This window comes from Salvelinus namaycush, chromosome 20 (genome assembly GCF_016432855.1).
Source record: "Salvelinus namaycush isolate Seneca chromosome 20, SaNama_1.0, whole genome shotgun sequence".
NCBI lineage: Eukaryota > Metazoa > Chordata > Actinopteri > Salmoniformes > Salmonidae > Salvelinus > Salvelinus namaycush.
The window spans coordinates 41927326-41947269 of record NC_052326.1 but is presented as its reverse complement, the minus strand read 5'-3'; the positions used below and the strand labels follow the sequence as shown (position 1 = coordinate 41947269).

The 19944-nt window shown below is 45.1% G+C and overlaps 1 protein-coding gene across 2 annotated transcripts; it reads right to left on the bottom strand.

Annotated features, from left to right (window-relative positions):
- Window positions 1-584: 584 nt before the first annotated feature.
- zgc:64106 (uncharacterized protein LOC393348 homolog) lies at window positions 585-18641 on the bottom strand. Of its 2 annotated transcripts, none has more exons than XM_039016317.1 (6): window positions 18352-18640; window positions 15299-15538; window positions 3791-3880; window positions 2326-2514; window positions 1508-1617; window positions 585-1009 (listed from the first exon to the last, which is right to left on the bottom strand). In XM_039016317.1, exons 1-6 carry the CDS (start codon window positions 18512-18514, stop codon window positions 830-832), a joined length of 972 nt encoding a protein of 323 aa, XP_038872245.1. In that variant the 5' UTR covers window positions 18515-18640; the 3' UTR covers window positions 585-829. The 2 variants fall into 2 exon arrangements, with proteins under 2 accessions (XP_038872245.1, XP_038872246.1); XM_039016318.1 differs by lacking the exon at window positions 585-1009 and adding an exon at window positions 1189-1296 and having other exon boundaries at window positions 18352-18641.
- Window positions 18642-19944: the final 1303 nt, after the last annotated feature.

Genomic DNA, 19944 nt, shown 5'->3' with positions numbered 1-19944 from the left:
CTGTTTCCTCCAGCATCTTCACACGGTCCTTTGCTGTTGTTCTGGGATTGATTTGCACTTTTCACACCAAAGTACGTTCATCTCTAGGAGACAGAACGCGTCTCCTTACTGAGCGGTATGACAGCTGTGTACTGTTGTTTGTACAGATGAACGTGGTACCTTCAGGCGTTTGGAAATTGCTCCCAAAGATGAACCAGACTTGTGGTCTACAATTTTTTTCTGAGGTCTTGGCTGATTTCTTTTGATTTTCCCATGATGTCAAGCAAAGAGGCACTGAGTTTGAAGATAGGCCTTGAAATACATCCACAGGGACACCTCCAATTGACTCAAATGATGTCAATTAGCCTATCAGAAGCTTCTAAAGCCTTTACATAATTTTTCTGGAATTTTCCAAGCTGTTTAAAGGCACAGTCAACTTAGTGTATGTAAACTTCTGACCCACTGGAATTGTGACACAGTGAATTATAAGTGAAATAATTTGTCTGTAAACAATTGTTGGAAAAATTACTTGTGTCATGCACAGAGTAGATGTCCTAACCGACCTGCCAAAACTATAGTTTGTTAACAAGAAATTTGTGGAGTGGTTGAAAAACGAGTTTTAATGACTCCAACCTAAGTGTATGTAAACTTCCGACTTCAACTGTATTTTATATAGTCTGTTATTGAATAATACACTTAAGATAGAAACAGAATTTATAGACATATTTGACCCTGCATTTTTTTATTAATCCTTCATAATAAGGGAAAATGGAGTTCAAAAGGAATTTGACCCCACTGCAAACTAGCCTCTCTCTTTCTCTCTCTCTCTCCGTATCTTTCTGGTAATTATTCAGAGCTTGGATGTCAATCTCTCGCAGAACTCAAAGTCCTTGACTGCGAGGGCGGGGTCTCTGGCCAGAGGGGCGGGGAGGACCAGGGAACAGTCGCTGTCAATGTACTTTCCTGTTATTCCCTCCATCTCCTCGGCGACAGCACAGTAGATGGTGCTCACTGCCCCTTCTTCAGAAGACTTTGTGGACAGAGATGGGAGAAGTGGGTGAGAGCATAAACATTAACCACCTCTGCATAAAAGAGACAACAATGTGTAAGCACATTGAGTGCTAGTAGATATCTTTGTCGGGACTTTGTTTCTTTGAGTAATGCCAGGAAGGGGAGTGTCCCTTAACTTGGAGCTCAGAACATTTACACAATTGCCATGTTTACTCAGAGACATCTGCTAAAGAGATTTTGTGAAATTACCTTTAAATGTCTACCGCACAATCTGTGATGCTTCAGTGATACAGATTGAATAGAGCCCTAAGAACCAGAAAGTTAGCCTGGTCACAGATGTTTGTGCTGTCTTATTATGACCATAGAAGTTGGCAAGACAACACAAACAGACCTGGGAACAGGGTCACCAGAAATGTTCCACTGTTAACTTCTTACATGAAACAGGACTGTAAAATAGTGTTAAAAACATTTTTTTCCTTCTAATTTTCACCAGAGTGTTATGATACAAAGTATTCACCTTGAAGAAAAAGATTCCAATCAGGTTGAATAGGAACCGAACCAGGAAGTTATAGTGTCTCATCACTTCTGTCATCACCACCCCAGGGTGGAGGGAGTTGGCTGTCACCCCTGTGAGACACACACACACACACACACACACACACACACACACACACACACACACACACACACACACACACACACACACACACACACACACACACACACACACACACACACACACACACACTATAACACATTATAAACCACACTAAAGCCCTTACCCCTATCCCTCCATTACCCTGCGTTGCTATCCCTGAATCTGATTCCATGGGAAGTTTGACTCACACAGGGAAACTCCATCTACAGCTGCACAGAAGATATTTGGTGCCTAACTTTCGTTATATAACCACGTTCCCCGTTAGACACCTCAGGAATGATGCTCATTGTATAATGTTACTTATGCACTTATACAGTTGTTTTAGCAGCAGTGAAAGAGCTTATGGCTATACTATGTGTTCTAAACAAGGACTGTAGCACTTTTCCAAACATTACCAATATACACGCCGGTCATATAGCCAAATCAGTATCAGACGTGCTATGAATGAGATTCAACTGTGGGGAAAGGGGCCAGCCAGGATAGAGCAATTGTGTACAAGATAAATGGAACCAGGGCCCTTATTCCAAAACCATTTCAGAGTAGGCTTGTTGATATAGGATCAGGTACTCCCAGTCCATGTAATCTTATTCATTATGATCTAATGCCAAAACTGATCCTAGATCAGCACTCCTACTCTGAGACGCTTTATGAAAACTTGCTGAGGCATTCCTACCCACCTGTGCCTTGTAGCCTTCGCGCCAGCTCGTTAGTGCAGATGATGTTGTGCAGCTTGGTGTGGTTGTACACGCTGTCCATGGTGTAGGCCAGGTTCTCGCCCTTGAAGTGTGAAAAGTTGACCATGCCCCTCCAGTGGTTCACAGATGACACGTTGACGATGCGCGCTGGCGCCGATCGCTTTAGCAGGTCTGGACAGAGGTAAGGAGAGAGGGGAGGGACAGGGAGGAGAGGATAGAGGGAGAGAGAGAGAGAGAGAGAGAGAGAGAGAGAGAGAGAGAGAGGGGTAGGGATGGAGGGGGAGGGGAGGGAAGTGAGGAAGTGAGGAAGGGATGGGAGGTGGGGAGGGAGCAAGGGAAAGAAAGGAGCAGGGGAGAGATGTGGGAGGGGAAGTACATACAGGAATACAACGTAAAGTGTGGAATATAGCATGAAAAAACATTCCTTACCGGGCCACGACACTTTAATGGGTGACTCTCCAGGAAAAAATATAAACGCAACATGTAAGGTGTTGGTCCCATGTTTCATGAGCTGAAATGAAAGATCCCAGAAATTTTCCATACCCACAAAAACGTATTTCTCTCAAATTTTGTGCACAAATTTGTTTACATCCCTGTTAGTGAGCATTTCTCCTTTTCCAAGATTATCCATCCACCCGAAGAAGCTGATTAAACAGCATGATCATTACGCAGGTACATGTTGTCCTGGGGACAATAAAAAGTCACTCTAAAATGTGCAGTTTTGTCACACAACACAATGCCACAGGTGTCTCAAGTTTTGAGGGAGCGTGCAATTGGCATGCTGATTGCAGGAATGTCCACCAGAGCTGTTGCCAGATCATTTTATGTTAATTTCTCTACCAATGTTGTTTTAGAGAATTTGGAAGTACTTTCAACCGGCCTTACAACCACAGACCACTTGTAACCACGCCAGCCCAGGACCTCCACATCCGGCTTCTTCACCAGCGGGATCGTCTGAGACCAGCCACCAGGACAGCTGATGAAACTGAGTAGTATTTCTGTCTATAATAAAGCTCTTTTGTCAGGAAAAACTCATTCTGATTGGCTTCAGCCTTGCTCCCAAGTGGGCCTGGCTCCCATTCATGTGAAATCCATAGATTAGGGCCTAATGAGTTTATTTCAATTGACTGATTTCCTTATATGAATTTTAACTCAGTAAAATCGTTGAAATTGTTGCATGTCGCGTTTATATTTTTGTTCAGTACATAAAGAATGTTTTTGAAGTGTAAGAATTTCCTTTTGTTCAAGCTGGGCTGAATCACCTCTTTCAATTGGGATATTCTTATCCAGAAGATATGTGTTGTCTTACCCAGAAGATATGTGTTGTCTTACCCAGAAGATATGTGGTGTCTTACCCAGAGGATATGTGGTGTCTTACCCAGAAGATATGTGGTGTCTTACCCAGAAGATATGTGGTTTCTTACCCAGAAGATATGTGGTGTCTTACCCAGAAGCAGGTTGGTGAGGAGGAAAGGACCCACATGATTGGTAGCGAAGGACACCTCCAGACCATCTGAGGTGATATCTCCAGGCAGGCCTGTGAACAGACACAATATGACCAAACCTAGATGATAAGGCACACACACACACACACACACACACACACACACACACACACACACACACACACACACACACACACACACACACACACACACACACACACACACACACACACACACACACACACACACACACACACACACACACACACACACACAGAGTTCGCACCTTGAGGGGGGGGTTCTGTCACGTTCCTGACCTGTTTTCTGTTGTTTGGTATGTGTTTATTGGTCAGGGCGTGAGTTTTGGGTGGGCAGTCTATGTTTTCTGTTTCTATGTTGGTTTTGGGTTGCCTGGTATGGCTCTCAATTAGAGGCAGGTGTTTGACGTTTCCTCTGATTGAGAGTCATATTAAGGTAGGTTGTTCTCACTGTTTGTTTGTGGGTGATTGTCGTCCGTGTCAGTGTTTGTCGCGCCACACGGGACTGTCTCGGTTTATGTAGTCTGTTCCTGTTCGTGAGTTCTGCGTGTATTTTATGTAAGTTCCATGTCCAGGTCTGTCTACTCCGTTTTGTTATTTTGTAAAATCCTTCCAAGTGTTTGTTTTCGTGTTTCATCGTTTGATTTAATAAATCATTATGTATTCACAACCCGCTGCACTTTGGTCAAATCACTACTCCTCCTCTTCGTATGAAGAGGAGGAGGAATGCCGTTACAGAATCACCCACCAAACCCAGATCAAGCAGCGGGTTAACGGACAGCAACGACAGCAGCAGTGGGTCAAGGAGGATTGGACATGGGAAGAGATTCTGGACGGAGAAGGACCCTGGGCAGAGCCAGAAGAGTGTCGCCGTCCCAAGGCGGAGCTGGAGGCATCTAAAGCGGAGAGGCGACGATATGAGGAGGCAGCACGGAAGCAAGGCTGGAAGCCCGCAAGTACAACCCAAAAATTTCTTGGGGGGGGGGGGGCTAAAGGGTAGTGTGGCGAAGTCAGGTAGGAGACCTGCGCCAACTTCCCGGGCTTACCGTGGAGAGCGAGAGTACGGGCAGACACCGTGTTACGCAGTAGAGCGCATGGTGTCTCCTGTACGTGTTCATAGCCCGGTGCGGGTTATTCCACCTCCCCGCACTGGTAGGGCTAGATTGAGCATTGAGCCAAGTGCCATGAAGCCGGCTCTACATATCTGGCCACCAGTACGTCTCCTTGGGCCGGCTTACATGGCACCAGCCTTACGCATGGTGTCCCCGGTTCGCCTACATAGCCCGGTGCGGGTTATTCCACCTCCCCGCACTGGTCAGGCGACGGGGAGCATACAACCAGGTAAGGTTGGGCAGGTTCAGTGCTCAAGGGAGCCAGTACGCCTACACGGTCCGGTATATCCGGCACCCCATTCCCGCCCCAGCTCAGTACCACCAGTGCCTGCACCACGCACCAAGCCTCATGTGCGTCCTCAGAGCCCTGTACGTACTGTTCCTCCTCCACGCACTCTCCCTGTGGTGCGTGTCTCCAGCCCAGTGCCTCCAGTTTCGGCACCACGCAGCAAGCCTCCTGTGCGTCTCCAGAGCCCTGTACGCACTGTTCCTTCTCCCCGCACTCGCCCTGAGGTGCGTGTCTCCAGTCCGGTACCACCAGTTCCGGCACCACGCACCAGGCCTACTGTGCGCCTCAGCGGGTCAGAGTCGGCCGTCTGCCCAACGCCTTCTGCACTGCCTGTCTGCCCAGCTCCGTCTGAGCCATCCGTCTGCCTAGTGCCATCTGAGCCATCTGTCTGCCCAGCACCGTCTGAGCCATCTGTCTGCCCAGCACCGTCTGAGCCATCTGTCTGCCCAGCGCCGTCTGAGCCATCCGTCTGCCCAGCGCCGTCTGAGCCATCCGTCTGTCCAGCGCCGTCTGAGCCATCTGTCTGCCCAGCGCCGTCTGAGCCATCCGTCTGCCCCGAGCCATTAGAGCCGCCCGTCTGGCCCGAGCCATTAGAGCCGTCCGTCAGTCAGGAGCCGCTAGAGCCGTCCGTCAGTCAGGAGCTGCCAGAGCCGCCAGCCAGTCAGGAGCTGCCAGAGCCGCCAGCCAGTCAGGAGCTGCCAGAGCCGCCAGCCAGTCAGGAGCTGCCAGAGCCGCCAGCCAGTCAGGAGCTGCCAGAGCCGCCAGCCAGTCAGGAGCTGCCAGAGCCGCCAGCCAGTCAGGAGCTGCCAGAGCCGCCAGCCAGTCAGGAGGTGCCCTTCAGTCATGAGCTGCCCTTCAGTCATGAGCTGCCCTCCAGTCATGAGCTGCCCTCCAGTCATGAGCTGCCCTCCAGTCATGAGCTGCCCTCCAGTCATGAGCTGCCCTCCAGTCATGAGCTGCCCTACAGTCATGAGCTGCCACTCAGTCCGGAGCTGCCACTCAGTCCGGAGCTGCCACTCAGTCCGGAGCTGCCACTCAGTCCGGAGCTGCCACCCAGTCCGGAGCTGCCACCCAGTCCGGAGCTGCCACCCAGTCCGGAGCTGCCACTCAGTCCGGAGCTGCCATTAGTACAGAGTTGTCCCTCTGTCCGGAGCTACCTCTCTGTCCGGAGCTACCTCTCTGTCCGGAGCTACCTCTCTGTCCTGAGCTACCTCTCTGTCCTGAGCTACCTCTCTGTCCTGAGCTGTCTCCTCTATGTAGGAGGGGCCTTAGTGAAGGTTCCTGGACCATGGTCGGGGGCGAGGGTCGCCACTCAAAGGACGCTAAGGAGGGGGACAAAGACAGTGGTGGAGTGGTGTCCTCGTCCACCGCCGGAGCCGCCACCGCGGACAGATGCCCACCCAGACCCTCCCCTTGAGTTGTAGGGGTGCGCCCGGAGTTCGCACCTTGAGGGGGGGGTTCTGTCACGTTCCTGACCTGTTTTCTGTTGTTTGGTATGTGTTTATTGGTCAGGGCGTGAGTTTTGGGTGGGCAGTCTATGTTTTCTGTTTCTATGTTGGTTTTGGGTTGCCTGGTATGGCTCTCAATTAGAGGCAGGTGTTTGACGTTTCCTCTGATTGAGAGTCATATTAAGGTAGGTTGTTCTCACTGTTTGTTTGTGGGTGATTGTCGTCCGTGTCAGTGTTTGTCGCGCCACACGGGACTGTCTCGGTTTATGTAGTCTGTTCCTGTTCGTGAGTTCTGCGTGTATTTTATGTAAGTTCCATGTCCAGGTCTGTCTACTCCGTTTTGTTATTTTGTAAAATCCTTCCAAGTGTTTGTTTTCGTGTTTCATCGTTTGATTTAATAAATCATTATGTATTCACAACCCGCTGCACTTTGGTCAAATCACTACTCCTCCTCTTCGTATGAAGAGGAGGAGGAATGCCGTTACACACACGCACACGCACACGCACACACACACACACACACACACACACACACACACACACACAGAGACACACACCACAAATGATGTGCATGTTGCAAACCGTAGCCCAAATAGACACAGCGTCAAGGACAAACATTCACAATAGTAATAGGTTTAATACTTTACCCCAGGATACGCATTATGGACAGTAACTATAGAAACAAGGTAGCTTAATTCATGTCAGGAGAATTTTGCGAAACAAGGTTGCTATATTCACGTCAGGGGAAGTGTCAGCCTACTTGCAACGTACTTCCTTGTTATTGCGTTTCCATTTTCATGTGTTGCACTTGCATTCAGTAGGCATAAAGGCATAAATGTATGAAACCGTGTATTCTTATTTTTAATGTATGTAGTTCTGTCCTTGGGATGTACTTGTCTATTCATGGTCTGTATTATGTCATGTTTTGTGTGGACCCCAGGAAGAGTAGCTGCTGCTTTAGCAGTAACTAATGGGGATCCTAATACAATACTAAATACTGAATAGGTAATGAATAGGAATTCGTTTAAGTAACAAACTGACAAGTGAACAAGACAACATGATGATTGCTATGATCTGGACAATTATTTTTGAATGCTTCCCAGCCAATAGGCTATAAAGGCCTGAGTGGGTGGAAATAATTGAAATGGCCCATACGGGAAAAAAGACTGGGAGAGATCAAATGTCAAACCGCATAAGACGCTGAAATTGTAAGCACTTAGTACTTTTATTTCCATTGGTCTCTCTCTCCTGGGAAACATTATATTATCATGTGTCGATTATCCTTTTAGTACAATTGATAATGTTAATGAATTGGTTGAATGAATGTTGAAGAAACATGGGCAATTACAGAGTTTATAAAAGAGAGAGAAAAACAATCCCGCTATGTGTGCGAAGCCCACAATTATGCACCTTTCAATAATTATTTACAGCTCTTTGTTGGAAAATGATATGGAAATTAATTCATTAACTGAATCACAAGGTGGGAATGTACAAGAAATGTAGCTAGGCCAACTGAACATGTAGCCGTTAAACTGAAAAATCAAGTGAATAAATTGCACTCGCTTTGGCTCTACTGATGCCCAGAGTAGAACGGATGTTGCATTCATGTCAATAAAGTCACTATACTAACCTGTTCTAGTAATCCGCCCGCTCAGTCCCCCCGGTGGTTTAAAAGGAGTGCGCACCACATGTGGTTGTATGCAGTTCGATGGAACTGTAGGCTACCCCAGTGGTTATAGGCCTGCATCTGTTTCCATTCATTTAAATTAATTTATCTTTTTAATATATTATAATGATGCATAATGCCTAAATAATCGAATTAATTTTATTCTTAATTAACACAGTGATGGCAAGTGCTTTTTATGTTGGTTTCCTCTTGCTATTGACCCTGAGAGGGATAACCTATTCCCTTCTTTTGGCTTAAGGAAAACAAGAGGTACACGTATACCTATCATGCTGGCCAGGACAACATTTTTTACAAAAAAGGATGATTACATCCACAAATAACTGTAGCAACCCTGTGTTAGAAAAATGGATATGGACTTGACCACTTCAGCATAGTTTTGTAGCACAGTCGATGCCATAGACCTACATGGTAATTATGACCACTTCCGGAGGACGACCTCCAACCAATCAAAGCTTTTATAGTATGTACTGATATGTTGTCCATCCAATCATAGGATTAGGATCAGAGAATGAACCTAGTGTGTTGTATTGGGGTTATGCTGCAAAGCATGATGGGGGGGTTCTAAACTCAGCAAAAAAAGAAACGTCCCTTTTTCAGGACCCTGTCTTTCAAAGATAATTCGTAAAAATCCAAATAACACAGATCTTCATTGTAAAGGGTTTAAACACTGTTTCCCATGATTGTTCAATGAACCATAAACAATTAATGAACATGCACCTGTGGAAGGGTCGTTAAGATTGGAAATAAGTGCTCTTCACTGACGAGTCGCGGTTTTGTCTCACCAGGGGGGATGGTCGGATTCGTGTTTATCATCGAAGGAATGAGCGTTACACCGAGGCCTGTACTCTGGAGCGGGATCGATATGGAGGTGGAGGGTCTGTCATGGTCTGGGGCGGTGTGTCACAGCATCATCGGACTGAGCTTGTTGTCATTGCAGGCAATCTCAATGCTGTGCGTTACAGGGAAGACATCCTCCTCCCTCATGTGGTACTCTTCCTGCAGGCTCATCCTGACATGACGCTCCAGCATGACAATGCCACCAGCCATACTGCTCGTTCTGTGCGTGATTTCCTGCAAGACAGGAATGTCAGTGTTCTGCCATGGCCAGCGAAGAGCCTGTATCTCAATCCCATTGAGCACGTCTGGGACCTGTTGGATCGGAGGGTGAGGGCTAGGGCCATTACCCCCAGAAATGTCCGGGAACTTGCAGGTGCCTTGGTGGAAGAGTGGGGAAACATCTCACAGCAAGAACTGGCTAATCTGGTGCAGTCCATCAGGAGGAGATGCACTGCAGTACTTAATGCAGCTGGTGGCCACACAAGATACTGACTGTTACTTTTGATTTTGACCACCCCTTTGTTCAGGGACACATTATTCAATTTCTGTTAGTCACATGTCTGTGGAACTTGTTCAGTTTATGTCTCAGTTGTTGAATCTTGTTATGTTCATAGTGGACAGTGAGAGGACGCTTCCTTTTTTGCTGAGTTTATGTGTTGAGAAGCTTGATGAGTTGGTGACGTTATTGGATATAGATTGAAAAGTGGTAGTTGAGCATTAATAGGATATATTATTCAATTCAAATTAGTTTCTTCAAATTACAGGAGACGGAGGAGGTAGATTATAAATAGTTTTCTTGGTTTTAGAACTCTATTTTGTGTCCAGTTATTGCAATTTATTTCAATTTGCCTTGCTAACTTCAGTAGCAAGTACCAGTAGCTAACTAGCTACCAACTCCAGTGTGCAATTTTCACCAGCAACGCTACTGCAAATTTTGTTGACTTTTTGTTGAAGAACCACTTTCATTCTCTGGGGTACACGGAAAAGATGCAAATTAAAACCGAGGGTCGACCTCTGCCTGAGATCAGTTTCATGAAGAAGGATGAAAAGGTGAGGGCGTTTAATACCACCTGGTATCAAAAGTATAGCTGGCTTACAGGGAGCTTTTCATCAATTCCAACTGGTATCAAAAGTATAGCTGGTTAACAGGGAGCTTTTCATCAAGCCGCCTGTACTGCTGGCCTTGCCTGCTTTTTGGAAAGTCTGAGCCTTGAGCGAAAGAGGGGTACAGTGACATGAAGAACATCGATCGTTCAGCTAAACGGCAAAACAAAAGCAGGGAGCATATAAATGCCCACATCAGATTCAAGCTTCTGGGAAGAAGCTGCATCTATCATGATGAAGGTCTGCATATTCAAACTGCGCAACACAACCAGAAAGTAAGAAGAAACAGGGATGTTCTCAAGCAGCTTATCAACACCACTGCGTTTTTGGGTATGCAAGAATTGGTTTTAAGAGGACAAGACAAGAGGGAAAGTTCCGCTAACAAGTGCAACTACAAGGAGCTTGCAGTGGTAATTGCACATTACTTGTTGAACATATGGAACTTTCTACTGTCATCTCTGGGATGTCAAAATCAATTCAGAAAGATTTGATAGCTTCCATTGCATCATCCATTAAAAGTTAGATTAAAGAGAGGTTGATGCAGCGCATTTGTTCGCTCGTGCTCAAGTATGCTTTCCACTTTCCTCCGGTATTTATTTAGCAAAGATGATAATGCAACCACTCCAGACAGACACAAGCAGAAACTCATTACATAAATGTTACAGCAGCCTAGGCTACACCTAAACATTAGAGATCTGACATGCTGTATGGGATGAAAACGAGACCATTTTTCAGTCTGATCAACTGTAGGCTACTAACAATAGCAGCTGCATACAGCCTATGCACCCTGTTCATCTGGTCAGGGTAACTAATTATACACTGGAATTAATCAATCAACATAATAGTGATGACAGACTTGAGTACATTTTTTATAAGGCCTACAGTTGAATAGGCCTGCATGACGCAAACATGCATAAAGCAAGCTCAGTCCTGTGAGTTCTATTGTCTATCAGTTGTTGTCTCTGTCTCTGGGTAGAAGAATCCACCTCCTAATCTAGTCCAAGTATAAGGTTGCTGGAGGTTTTTTTCAGTTTCATGTGACCTGATTAGAAAAAACTGGTCCCATCATAGCCCTTATAAAACCTTTTTACAACTGATTAATCACTGACATACCTTATAGGGTCCAGAGTTTTCCTGGTTAGGTTAACAGATAAGCAAAAACTCTGGGCCCCAGGGGGTAAAAATTACCCCCCCACTCTGGGACCTATAGTGCCACCAGTCTGCTTGCAGTTGTCAGTTATCATCAGGTATGGGGATGATCAGGGCTTAATTCAGAAACGTTTCTTGGGCTACTTTGATGTGGGCGCGATGCGCAGTCTGTGTTTAACGTCATGGATAAACTTGTTGTTTGAACCTACGATGGCACAGCTGTAATGGAATGTATCTGCTATTTGTATTTCCAGCTAAGTCCCCTCCTGTTCCCTAAGAGGTGATGACCACTACCATTGTCAACTCTCTCCTGACATGACTAACTGAAGCCATGTCTCATGTGCCCTCTCATCCACAGGCATATTGAATGTTCCTCTCCAACATCTCTGTCATTTGTTTTACAACTGTTGGACACATATGGTGCTATATCAGGATTCAAAGTGAATTGGGAGAAAACTGAAATAAAGCCCATTTCTAATTATGACTTCTCAAGCTTAGAAAGTACATTCAGGTGGAAATGGACAAAGACATGAAATACCGGGGTGTACTGATACCATGCAGTCTGGAAGAAGCATATACAATCAATTATTTTCCTTTAATAGATTAGATTGAATCTGATGTTCAGAGATGGAGATCTCTCCCTATTTCTATGTTAGGTAGGGTTAACATAATAAAAATGTATATATTACTAAGGTTGACGTATTTATTCCAGGCCCTGTCAGTTTATATTCCATCCAACTTTTTAAGTTAAATAAATGGCCTGTTCTCCAACTTAATTTGGAATGAAAATAATCAAATTGACTGTTTTATATTTACCCTATAAAGCAATACCCTATACACCTTTAAGTCCTGGTTCCAAAGTGGCACCATCAATTTTGAACATGTGTATTATGATGGATCTCTGCTCTCATTCAATCAAGTTAAATCAAGGGTTGATTGAAACTCTACCTGGTGGTTCAGAACCTATAAGGGAACAATGGGAAACAGATGTTAAGGAAGACATTGAGGAGAACCATTGGTCACAGATATGTGAAAATGTTAATACCTGCTCCTATGACCTAAGACATTAATTACTGCATTTTAAGATAATTCATATGAGTTACTACACTCCTGCCAGAATGCATGTAATGCACCCAGAAATGTCACATCTCTGTTGGAGATGCAAAAAGCACCGTATGCTGTGGTCCTGTGACAAACTGACACCATTTTGGGATAACGTATGTGCTATCATTTCATTGTGTCTAGGAATTTATATCCATCCATCTCCACGATTATACAGTGGCTTGCGAAAGTATTCACCCCCCTTGGCATTTTTCCAAGAAATAAGACAAAAAAACTGAAACTTGAGAGTGCATAACTATTCACCCCCCAAAGTCAATACTTTGTAGAGCCACATTTTGCAGCAATTACCACTGCAAGTCTCTTGGGGTATGTCTCTATAAGCCTGGCACATCTAAATACTAGGATTTTTGCCCATTCTTCAAGGCAAAACTGCTCCAGCTCCTTCAAGTTGGATGGGTTCCGCTGGTATACAGCAATCTTTAAGTTATACCACAGATTCTCAATTGGATTGAGGTCTGGGCTTTGACTAGGCTAGGCTTTGACTAGGCCAATGTTTCCCTTTATACCACTCGAGTGTTGCTTTAGCAGTATGCTTAGGGTCATTGTCCTGTTGGAAGGTGAACCTCCGTCCCAGCCTCAAGAATTTCCCTGTATTTAGCGCCATCCATCACTCCTTAAATTCTGACCAGTTTCCCAGTCCCTGCCGATGAAAATATCCCCACAGCATGATTCAGCCACCACCATGCTTCACTGTGGAGATGGTGTTCTCGGGGTGATGAGAAGTGTTGGGTTTGCGCCAGACATAGCATTTTCCTTGATGGCCAAAAAGCTACATTTTAGTCTCATCTAACCAGAGTACCTTCTTCCATATGTTTGGGGAGTCTCCCACATGCCTTTTGGCGAACACCAAACGTGTTTGCTTATTTTTTTCTTAAGCAATGGCTTATTTCTGGCCATTCTCCTGTAAAGCCCAACTCTGTGGAGTGTACACCTTAAAGTGGTCCTATGGACAGATACTCCAATCTCCGCTGTGGAGCTTTGCAGCTCCTTCAGGGTTATCTTTGGTCTCTTTGTTGCCTCTCTGATTAATGCCCTCCTTGCCTGGTCCATGAGTTTTGGTGGGCGGCCCTATCTTGGCAGGTTTGTTGTGGTGCCATATTCTTTCAATTTTTTAATAATGGATTTAATGGTGCTCTGTGGGATGTTCAAAGATTCAGATATTTTTTTATAACCCAACCCTGATCTGTACTTCTCCACAACTTTGTCCCTGACCTGTTTGGAGAGCTTTATGGTGCCACTTGCTTGGTGGTGCCACTTGCTTGGTCGTGTTTCAGATTCGGGGGCCTTTCAGAACAGGACAGAACATCTACAGAACATCTACTGAGATCATGTGACAGATCATGTGACACTTAGATTGCACACAGGTGGACTTTATTTAAATAATTATTTTACTTCTGAAAGTAAATGGTTGCACCAGATCTTATTTAGGGGCTTCATAACAAAGGGGGTGAATACACATGCACGCACCACTTTTCCGTTTTGAATTTTTTTGAATTTTTTGAAACAAGTTATTTTTTTCACTTCACCAATTTGGACTATTTTGTGTATGTTCATTACATGAAATCCAAATAAAAATCTATTTAAATTACAGGTTGTAATGAAACAAAATAGAAAAAATGCCAAGGGGGTGAATACTTTTGCAAGGCACTGTATCTGTTGGGAAATGTAAATATTGGCGATCAGTTGGAAAGCATCATACCCACCCTAAATAACAAACTGGAGGGCTGAACTATCTAGCTACATACTGTTTTGTATATTTTGTATATTATTTCGTATATTGTATATTATTTTGTATATTATATTTTGTATATTATAAAATTAAACAAGAACCGGAAGTGTTTGACAAAATTTGGAAACCATATGTTGATCACCTTGGGGAATGTGTTTTGTTTTTGTGTTGTTTGTGGGGTGCTGTGAAAAAACAATAGAAAACAAAATTTCCCCCCAAAAATATAGTCATTTGTCAGCCAAAAATTGTAATTGGGTGGCATGGCATGTTAGTAAGGTTTTTATCAAACAAGCAATGCTGTTCCTCTTGTGGACTTCGTCATTGGATACAGATGCGAAACCAGACCCGTGCTTTGGTTCATTGAACCACGCTTTCGTGACAAGTAACCTTGCCTAAGACCTGGGCCCAGTTTTCAAGAGTTATCTATGTGGATTTTGCCTATTGGATAGGATTAAATGCACAGAGTTAGAATGAATAGAATGGGTGTCCCCATTCAAGTCAATGATACGCCCATTCTATTTTATAAATTTTTCTATGCATTTAATCCTGTCCAATTGCCGAAATCCGACCAGATAACGTTTGAAAAACTGGGCCCTGAAGACTTACATTAACTCCCGTCATGCCCGGGCATTTAGCTCTATGAGCTACCACAGCCTGATGGCGACTAGAAGCCCCGGGTCACACTAGTATTATGGCTGTTGATGTCCACCCCTGGTTGACTGTCTCATAGCCTGGAATCCACATAACCTGGAATCCACCCTGCATATCGCTCTGTTTCATTATTGTTCCGCTTCAGGTGAATAGTGAAAATATTGCGATATTCAGTGTGGATTCCAGGCTGACTCTGGACGTGGTGCCCAACTGAAGGGCTCGGTTTGTTGACCAGGATGTGGAGCTGTGTCTCTATTGTTTTAAGTGAAACAGTAGTGAACACAGTGATATTCAGTGTGGATTCCAGCCTAATTGTCTTTGAATCTTGACCTGAAGCTACCCACCTGAAGCCCCAGCGTTGTTGACCAGGATGTGGAGCTCCTTCTCCTCTCGCAGGACGCCCTCTACAAACGCCCTCACCGACGCCAGGGACGAGGTGTCCACCAGGCGCAGGTGCACGTTGGCGTTCCCGCTCCTCTTCCGGATCTCCTGCAGGGCGGCGCTACCGCGCGCCTCGCTCCGGCACGCCATGATAACACGAGCCCCGCGCCGGGCAAAGTCTAGGGCAATGAACTTCCCTATCCCTGAGGGAGTGGGAGAGAGGAGAAGAGAGAAGAGGATGAGAGAGATATAGAGAGAGAAAGAACAAGAGGGAGAATAAGAGAAAGAGAGAGTGAAAGTGGTTGAGAGAGAAAGCGAGACAGAAAGACAGTCAGGCCTACGGTCACAAGACGCAGGCCTCCTAATTGTCCCTAGAATTTCTAAGCAAACAGCTGGAGGCAGGGCTTTCTCCTATAGATCTCCATTTTTATGGAATAGTCTGCCTACCCATGTGAGAGACGCAGACTCGGTCTCAACCTTCAAGTCTTTACTGAAGACTTATCTCTTCAGTAGGTCATATGATTGAGTGTAGTCTGGCCCAGGAGTGTGAAGGTGAACGGAAAGGCTCTGGAGCAACGAACCGCCCTTGCTGTCTCTGCCTGGCCGGTTCCCCTCTCTCCACTGGGATTCTCTGCCTCTAACCCTATTACAGGGGCTGAGTCACTGGCTTACTGGTGCTCTTTCATGCCGTCCCTAGGAGGGGTGCGTCACTTGAGTGGGTTGAGTCGCTGACGTGATCTTCCTGTCTGGGTTGGCGCCCCCCCTTGGTTTGTGCTGTGGTGGAGATCTTTGTGGGCTATACTCGGCCTTGTCTCAGGATGGTAAGTTGGTGGTTGATGATATCCCTCTCGTGGTGTGGGGGCTGTGCTTTGGCAAAGTGGGTGGGGTTATATCCTTCCTGTTTGGCCCTGTCCGGGGGTATCATCGGATGGGGCCACAGTGTCTCCTGACCCCTCCTGTCTCAGCCTCCAGTATTTATGTTGCAGTAGTTTATGTGTCGGGGGGCTAGGGTCAGTTGGTTATATCTGGAGTACTTCTCCTGTCTTATCCGGTGTCCTGTGTGAATTTAAGTATTCTCTCTCTAATTCTCTCCTTCTCTCTTTCTTTCTCTCTCTCGGAGGACCTGAGCCCTAGGACCATGCGTCAGGACTACCGGGCATGATGACTCCTTGCTGTCCCCAGTCCACCTGGCCTTGCTGCTGTTCCAGTTTCAACTGTTCTGCCTGCGGCTATGGAACCCTGACCTGTCCACCGGACGTGCTACCTGTCCCAGACCTGCTGTTTTCAACTCTCTAGAGACCGCAGGAGCGGTAGAGATACTCTTAATGATCGGCTATGAAAAGCCAACTGACATTTACTCCTGATTATTATTTGACCATGCTGGTCATTTATGAACATTTGAACATCTTGGACATGTTCTGTTATAATCTCCACCCGGGACAGCCAGAAGAGGACTGGCCACCCCTCATAGCCTGGTTCCTCTCTAGGTTTCTTCATAGGTTTTGGCCTTTCTAGGGAGTTTTTCCTAGCCGCCGTGCTTCTACACCTGCATTGCTTGCTGTTTGGGGTTTTAGGCTGGGTTTCTGTACAGCACTTCGAGATATTAGCTGATGTACGAAGGGCTATATAAAATAAACTTGATTTGATTTTAAACTTGACAGGGGAAAGGTAAAGTAGAGGGAGAGCGATGATTAGTGAAAAAAACACTCAGGAGAGCAATCTAACAGAGCTGCTTGTACAGTATGTGTGAGTCTGTCTGTCTGTCTGTCTGTCTGTCTGTCTGTCTGTCTGTCTGTCTGTCTGTCTGTCTGTCTGTCTGTCTGTCTGTCTGTCTGTCTGTCTGTCTGTCTGTCTGTCTGTCTGTCTGTCTGTCTGTCTGTCTGTCTGTCTGTCTGTCTGTCACTATGTCTGTCTGTCACTCTGTCTGTCTGTATGTATGTCACTCTGTCTGCCTGTAATTTGTGTGAGTGTGTCTATGTGTGTACGTCTGTGTGCAAAGTTCATGGACATGGCAGTCCAAAAGAATTGTGTCAAACAGTAAATGGTCTACATCTAGTAACCCCTATATCCAGTTCAAAAGACTGAAGATCCACGAGAAATACTATTTTCATGCCACTTTGATTGCGCTATGACCAGAAGTTACTTATTCATAGCAGATTAGGAGAATTAGGTTAACGTTATGAAAAGGGTTAGGTTTAGAAAAAATGCTCTCTCTCCTAACCTGCTACTTCCGATCATAGCTGTATCGAAGTGGAGTGAAAAGAGTGTGTCCCCAAGTTCCACAAGGTCAAGGTGTATTTGTTTGAGGTTTAGCATTGATCAGGCTATAAGCTAGAGCTGTAAAACACAGAAGTTTCCTTCACATGAGAGTGTGCAGGTCTTAGCTCTGGCTAACTGACATGCACTGCTGGAAGACATATTGGTCCAATTGTTAATGTAAATAGCATGAGTAGGAACCCTTTTACATTAAATAACTTTTCCCAGAGAAATGTCAAGCGGATGAGGATTTCTCAGATAGAGAGAGAACCCTCCATTTACACACTCTCTCTCTCTGGAATTAGTTTTCTTTCTTCACTTCTTTAAAGAGGGATTCCAAAAGCATATAATTAACTACATTCTGAAGTCTATTTGAGACACTTTGAGGGTGAGAGGTTCAAGTGAGAGAAATGCACCATGATTGGAATGGAAAAGTTGAATTACTTAATTTGACACTTAAAGGGAATGCTTACTGGAAGTCATCATTGGATTTGTTTTGTTGGTATTACAATATGTATAAATTAAAAAAGATTTCCCTTTGACTGCTGTGTGGAAAAACTGTTTCATTTTGAGAAGTAAAAATTGTCAAGAGTAATTGCCAATTCTGACTTATAAAAAGTTGTTGTTGTATTTCCAGTTGGTTAATATGCTTGTATGTGCAGCGTGTAACTGCTGGAGGATATTGTTATTGATTCTAATTGGATAAACCATTCCAAGCGAAACAACTCAAGCAAGAATTTAGCCCATGCAAAACCGTTACCTGTGTTAGCTCCAGTAACTATGGCGGTCTTGCCCTTCAGTTGCACAAAACAGGCTCGGATGTCCCAGGACCCTCTCTGCTGTGACCGCAAGAGGAGTCCCAAAATCACAGTCGATACTGCCCATAACGGGTGAGAGAAGACATCAGTCCAAACCCAAGACATTTAAAAGTTCACCGAGCCCCAATGAAGAACTAAAATATTTCTGGCTACAACTTTGCTCTTGTCAGACACCTTCACCGACTTGAATTACATTTACGACCCAAAGCTCCGTTCTGAGGGCTAAGTCCAGCACTTTATCAAATTTCAAGGCTACAGGTTACATAATTTAAATCTCCCTACACCGCCAGGTCTTAATGTCTGAGGAGTATAGTTTCAAAATGTTTCAGTCGTTTAAAGTTATTTTATCCATCTGCAAATGTTATGTTTCTAGTTATTGCTGCTCATAGGCATAAATGGTTGTGGTGCGTAAAGTTAGGCTACACTGCGCCACGTGTAAGAGGAACATACTGTAGCCATATGGAACGATTTAAGTTAAATCCCATTAGATGTTTTCCCCCACAGCAAATGTTAGGCTATATTAACACAATTTGAAATATATATGTTTATAGACCAAAATACACTATATATACAAAAGTATGTGGACACCCCTTCAAATTAGTTGATTTGTCTATTTCAGCCACTCACAGAACCGGACCGCCGAGAGCTGAAGCGCGTAGCGCGTAAAAATCGCCTGTCCTCGGTTGCAACACTCACTGCCGAGGTCCAAACTGACTCTGGAAGCAATATCAGCACAATAACTGTTCGTTGGGAGATTCAAGCCTAAGATCACCATACGCAATGCCAAGCGTCGGCTGGAGGGATGTAAATCTAGCCGCCATTGGATTCTGGAGCAGTGGAAACGCGTTCTCTGGAGTGATGAATCACGCTTCACCATCTGGCAGTCCGACGGACGAATCTGGGTTTGGTGGATGCCAGGAGAACGCTACCTGCCTCAATGCATAGTGCCACCTCTGAAGTTTGGTGGAGGAGGAATAATGGTCTGGGGCTGTTTTTCATGGATGATTCTGTGCTTCCAACTTTGTGGCAACAGTTTGGGGAAGGCCCTTTCCTGTTTCAGCATGACAATGCCCCCGTGCACAAATTGAGATCCACACAGAAATGTTTTGTCGAGATCGGTGTAGAAGAACTTGACTGGCCTGCACAGAGCCCTGACCTCAACCCCATCAAACACCTTTGGGATGAATTGGAATGTCGACTGAGAGCCAGGCCTAATCACCCAACATCAGTGCCCGACCTCACTAATGCTCTTGTGGCTGAATGGAAGCAAATCCCCACAGCACATGTTCCAACATCTAGTGGAAAGTCTTCCCAGAAGAGGAGAGGCTGTTATAGTAGCAAAGGGGGGACCAACTCCATATTAATGCCCATGATTTTGGAATGAGATGTTTGACAAGCAGGTGTCTACATACTTTTGGTCATGCAGTGTATCTTCTATGACACCATGTAAAAGAATAACCTCCAAATGTTTTCATTTTTTTCTCTCCATAAAATGCATTTATGTCTTTCTCCGTCAGACAACATAAAGGCATTTC

Coding starts and splice junctions, on each gene's coding strand:
- zgc:64106 (XM_039016317.1), bottom strand. CDS start 18,514: ATGTCTTGGGTTTGGACTGATGTCTTCTCTCACCCGTTATGGGCAGTA. Junction 3,881..15,298: donor CAACAACGCTGGGGCTTCAG/GTGGGTAGCTTC, acceptor GTCTGTTCACAG/GCCTGCCTGGAGATATCACC. Junction 1,010..1,507: donor TTGGAATCTTTTTCTTCAAG/GTGAATACTTTG, acceptor CTGTCCACAAAG/TCTTCTGAAGAAGGGGCAGT.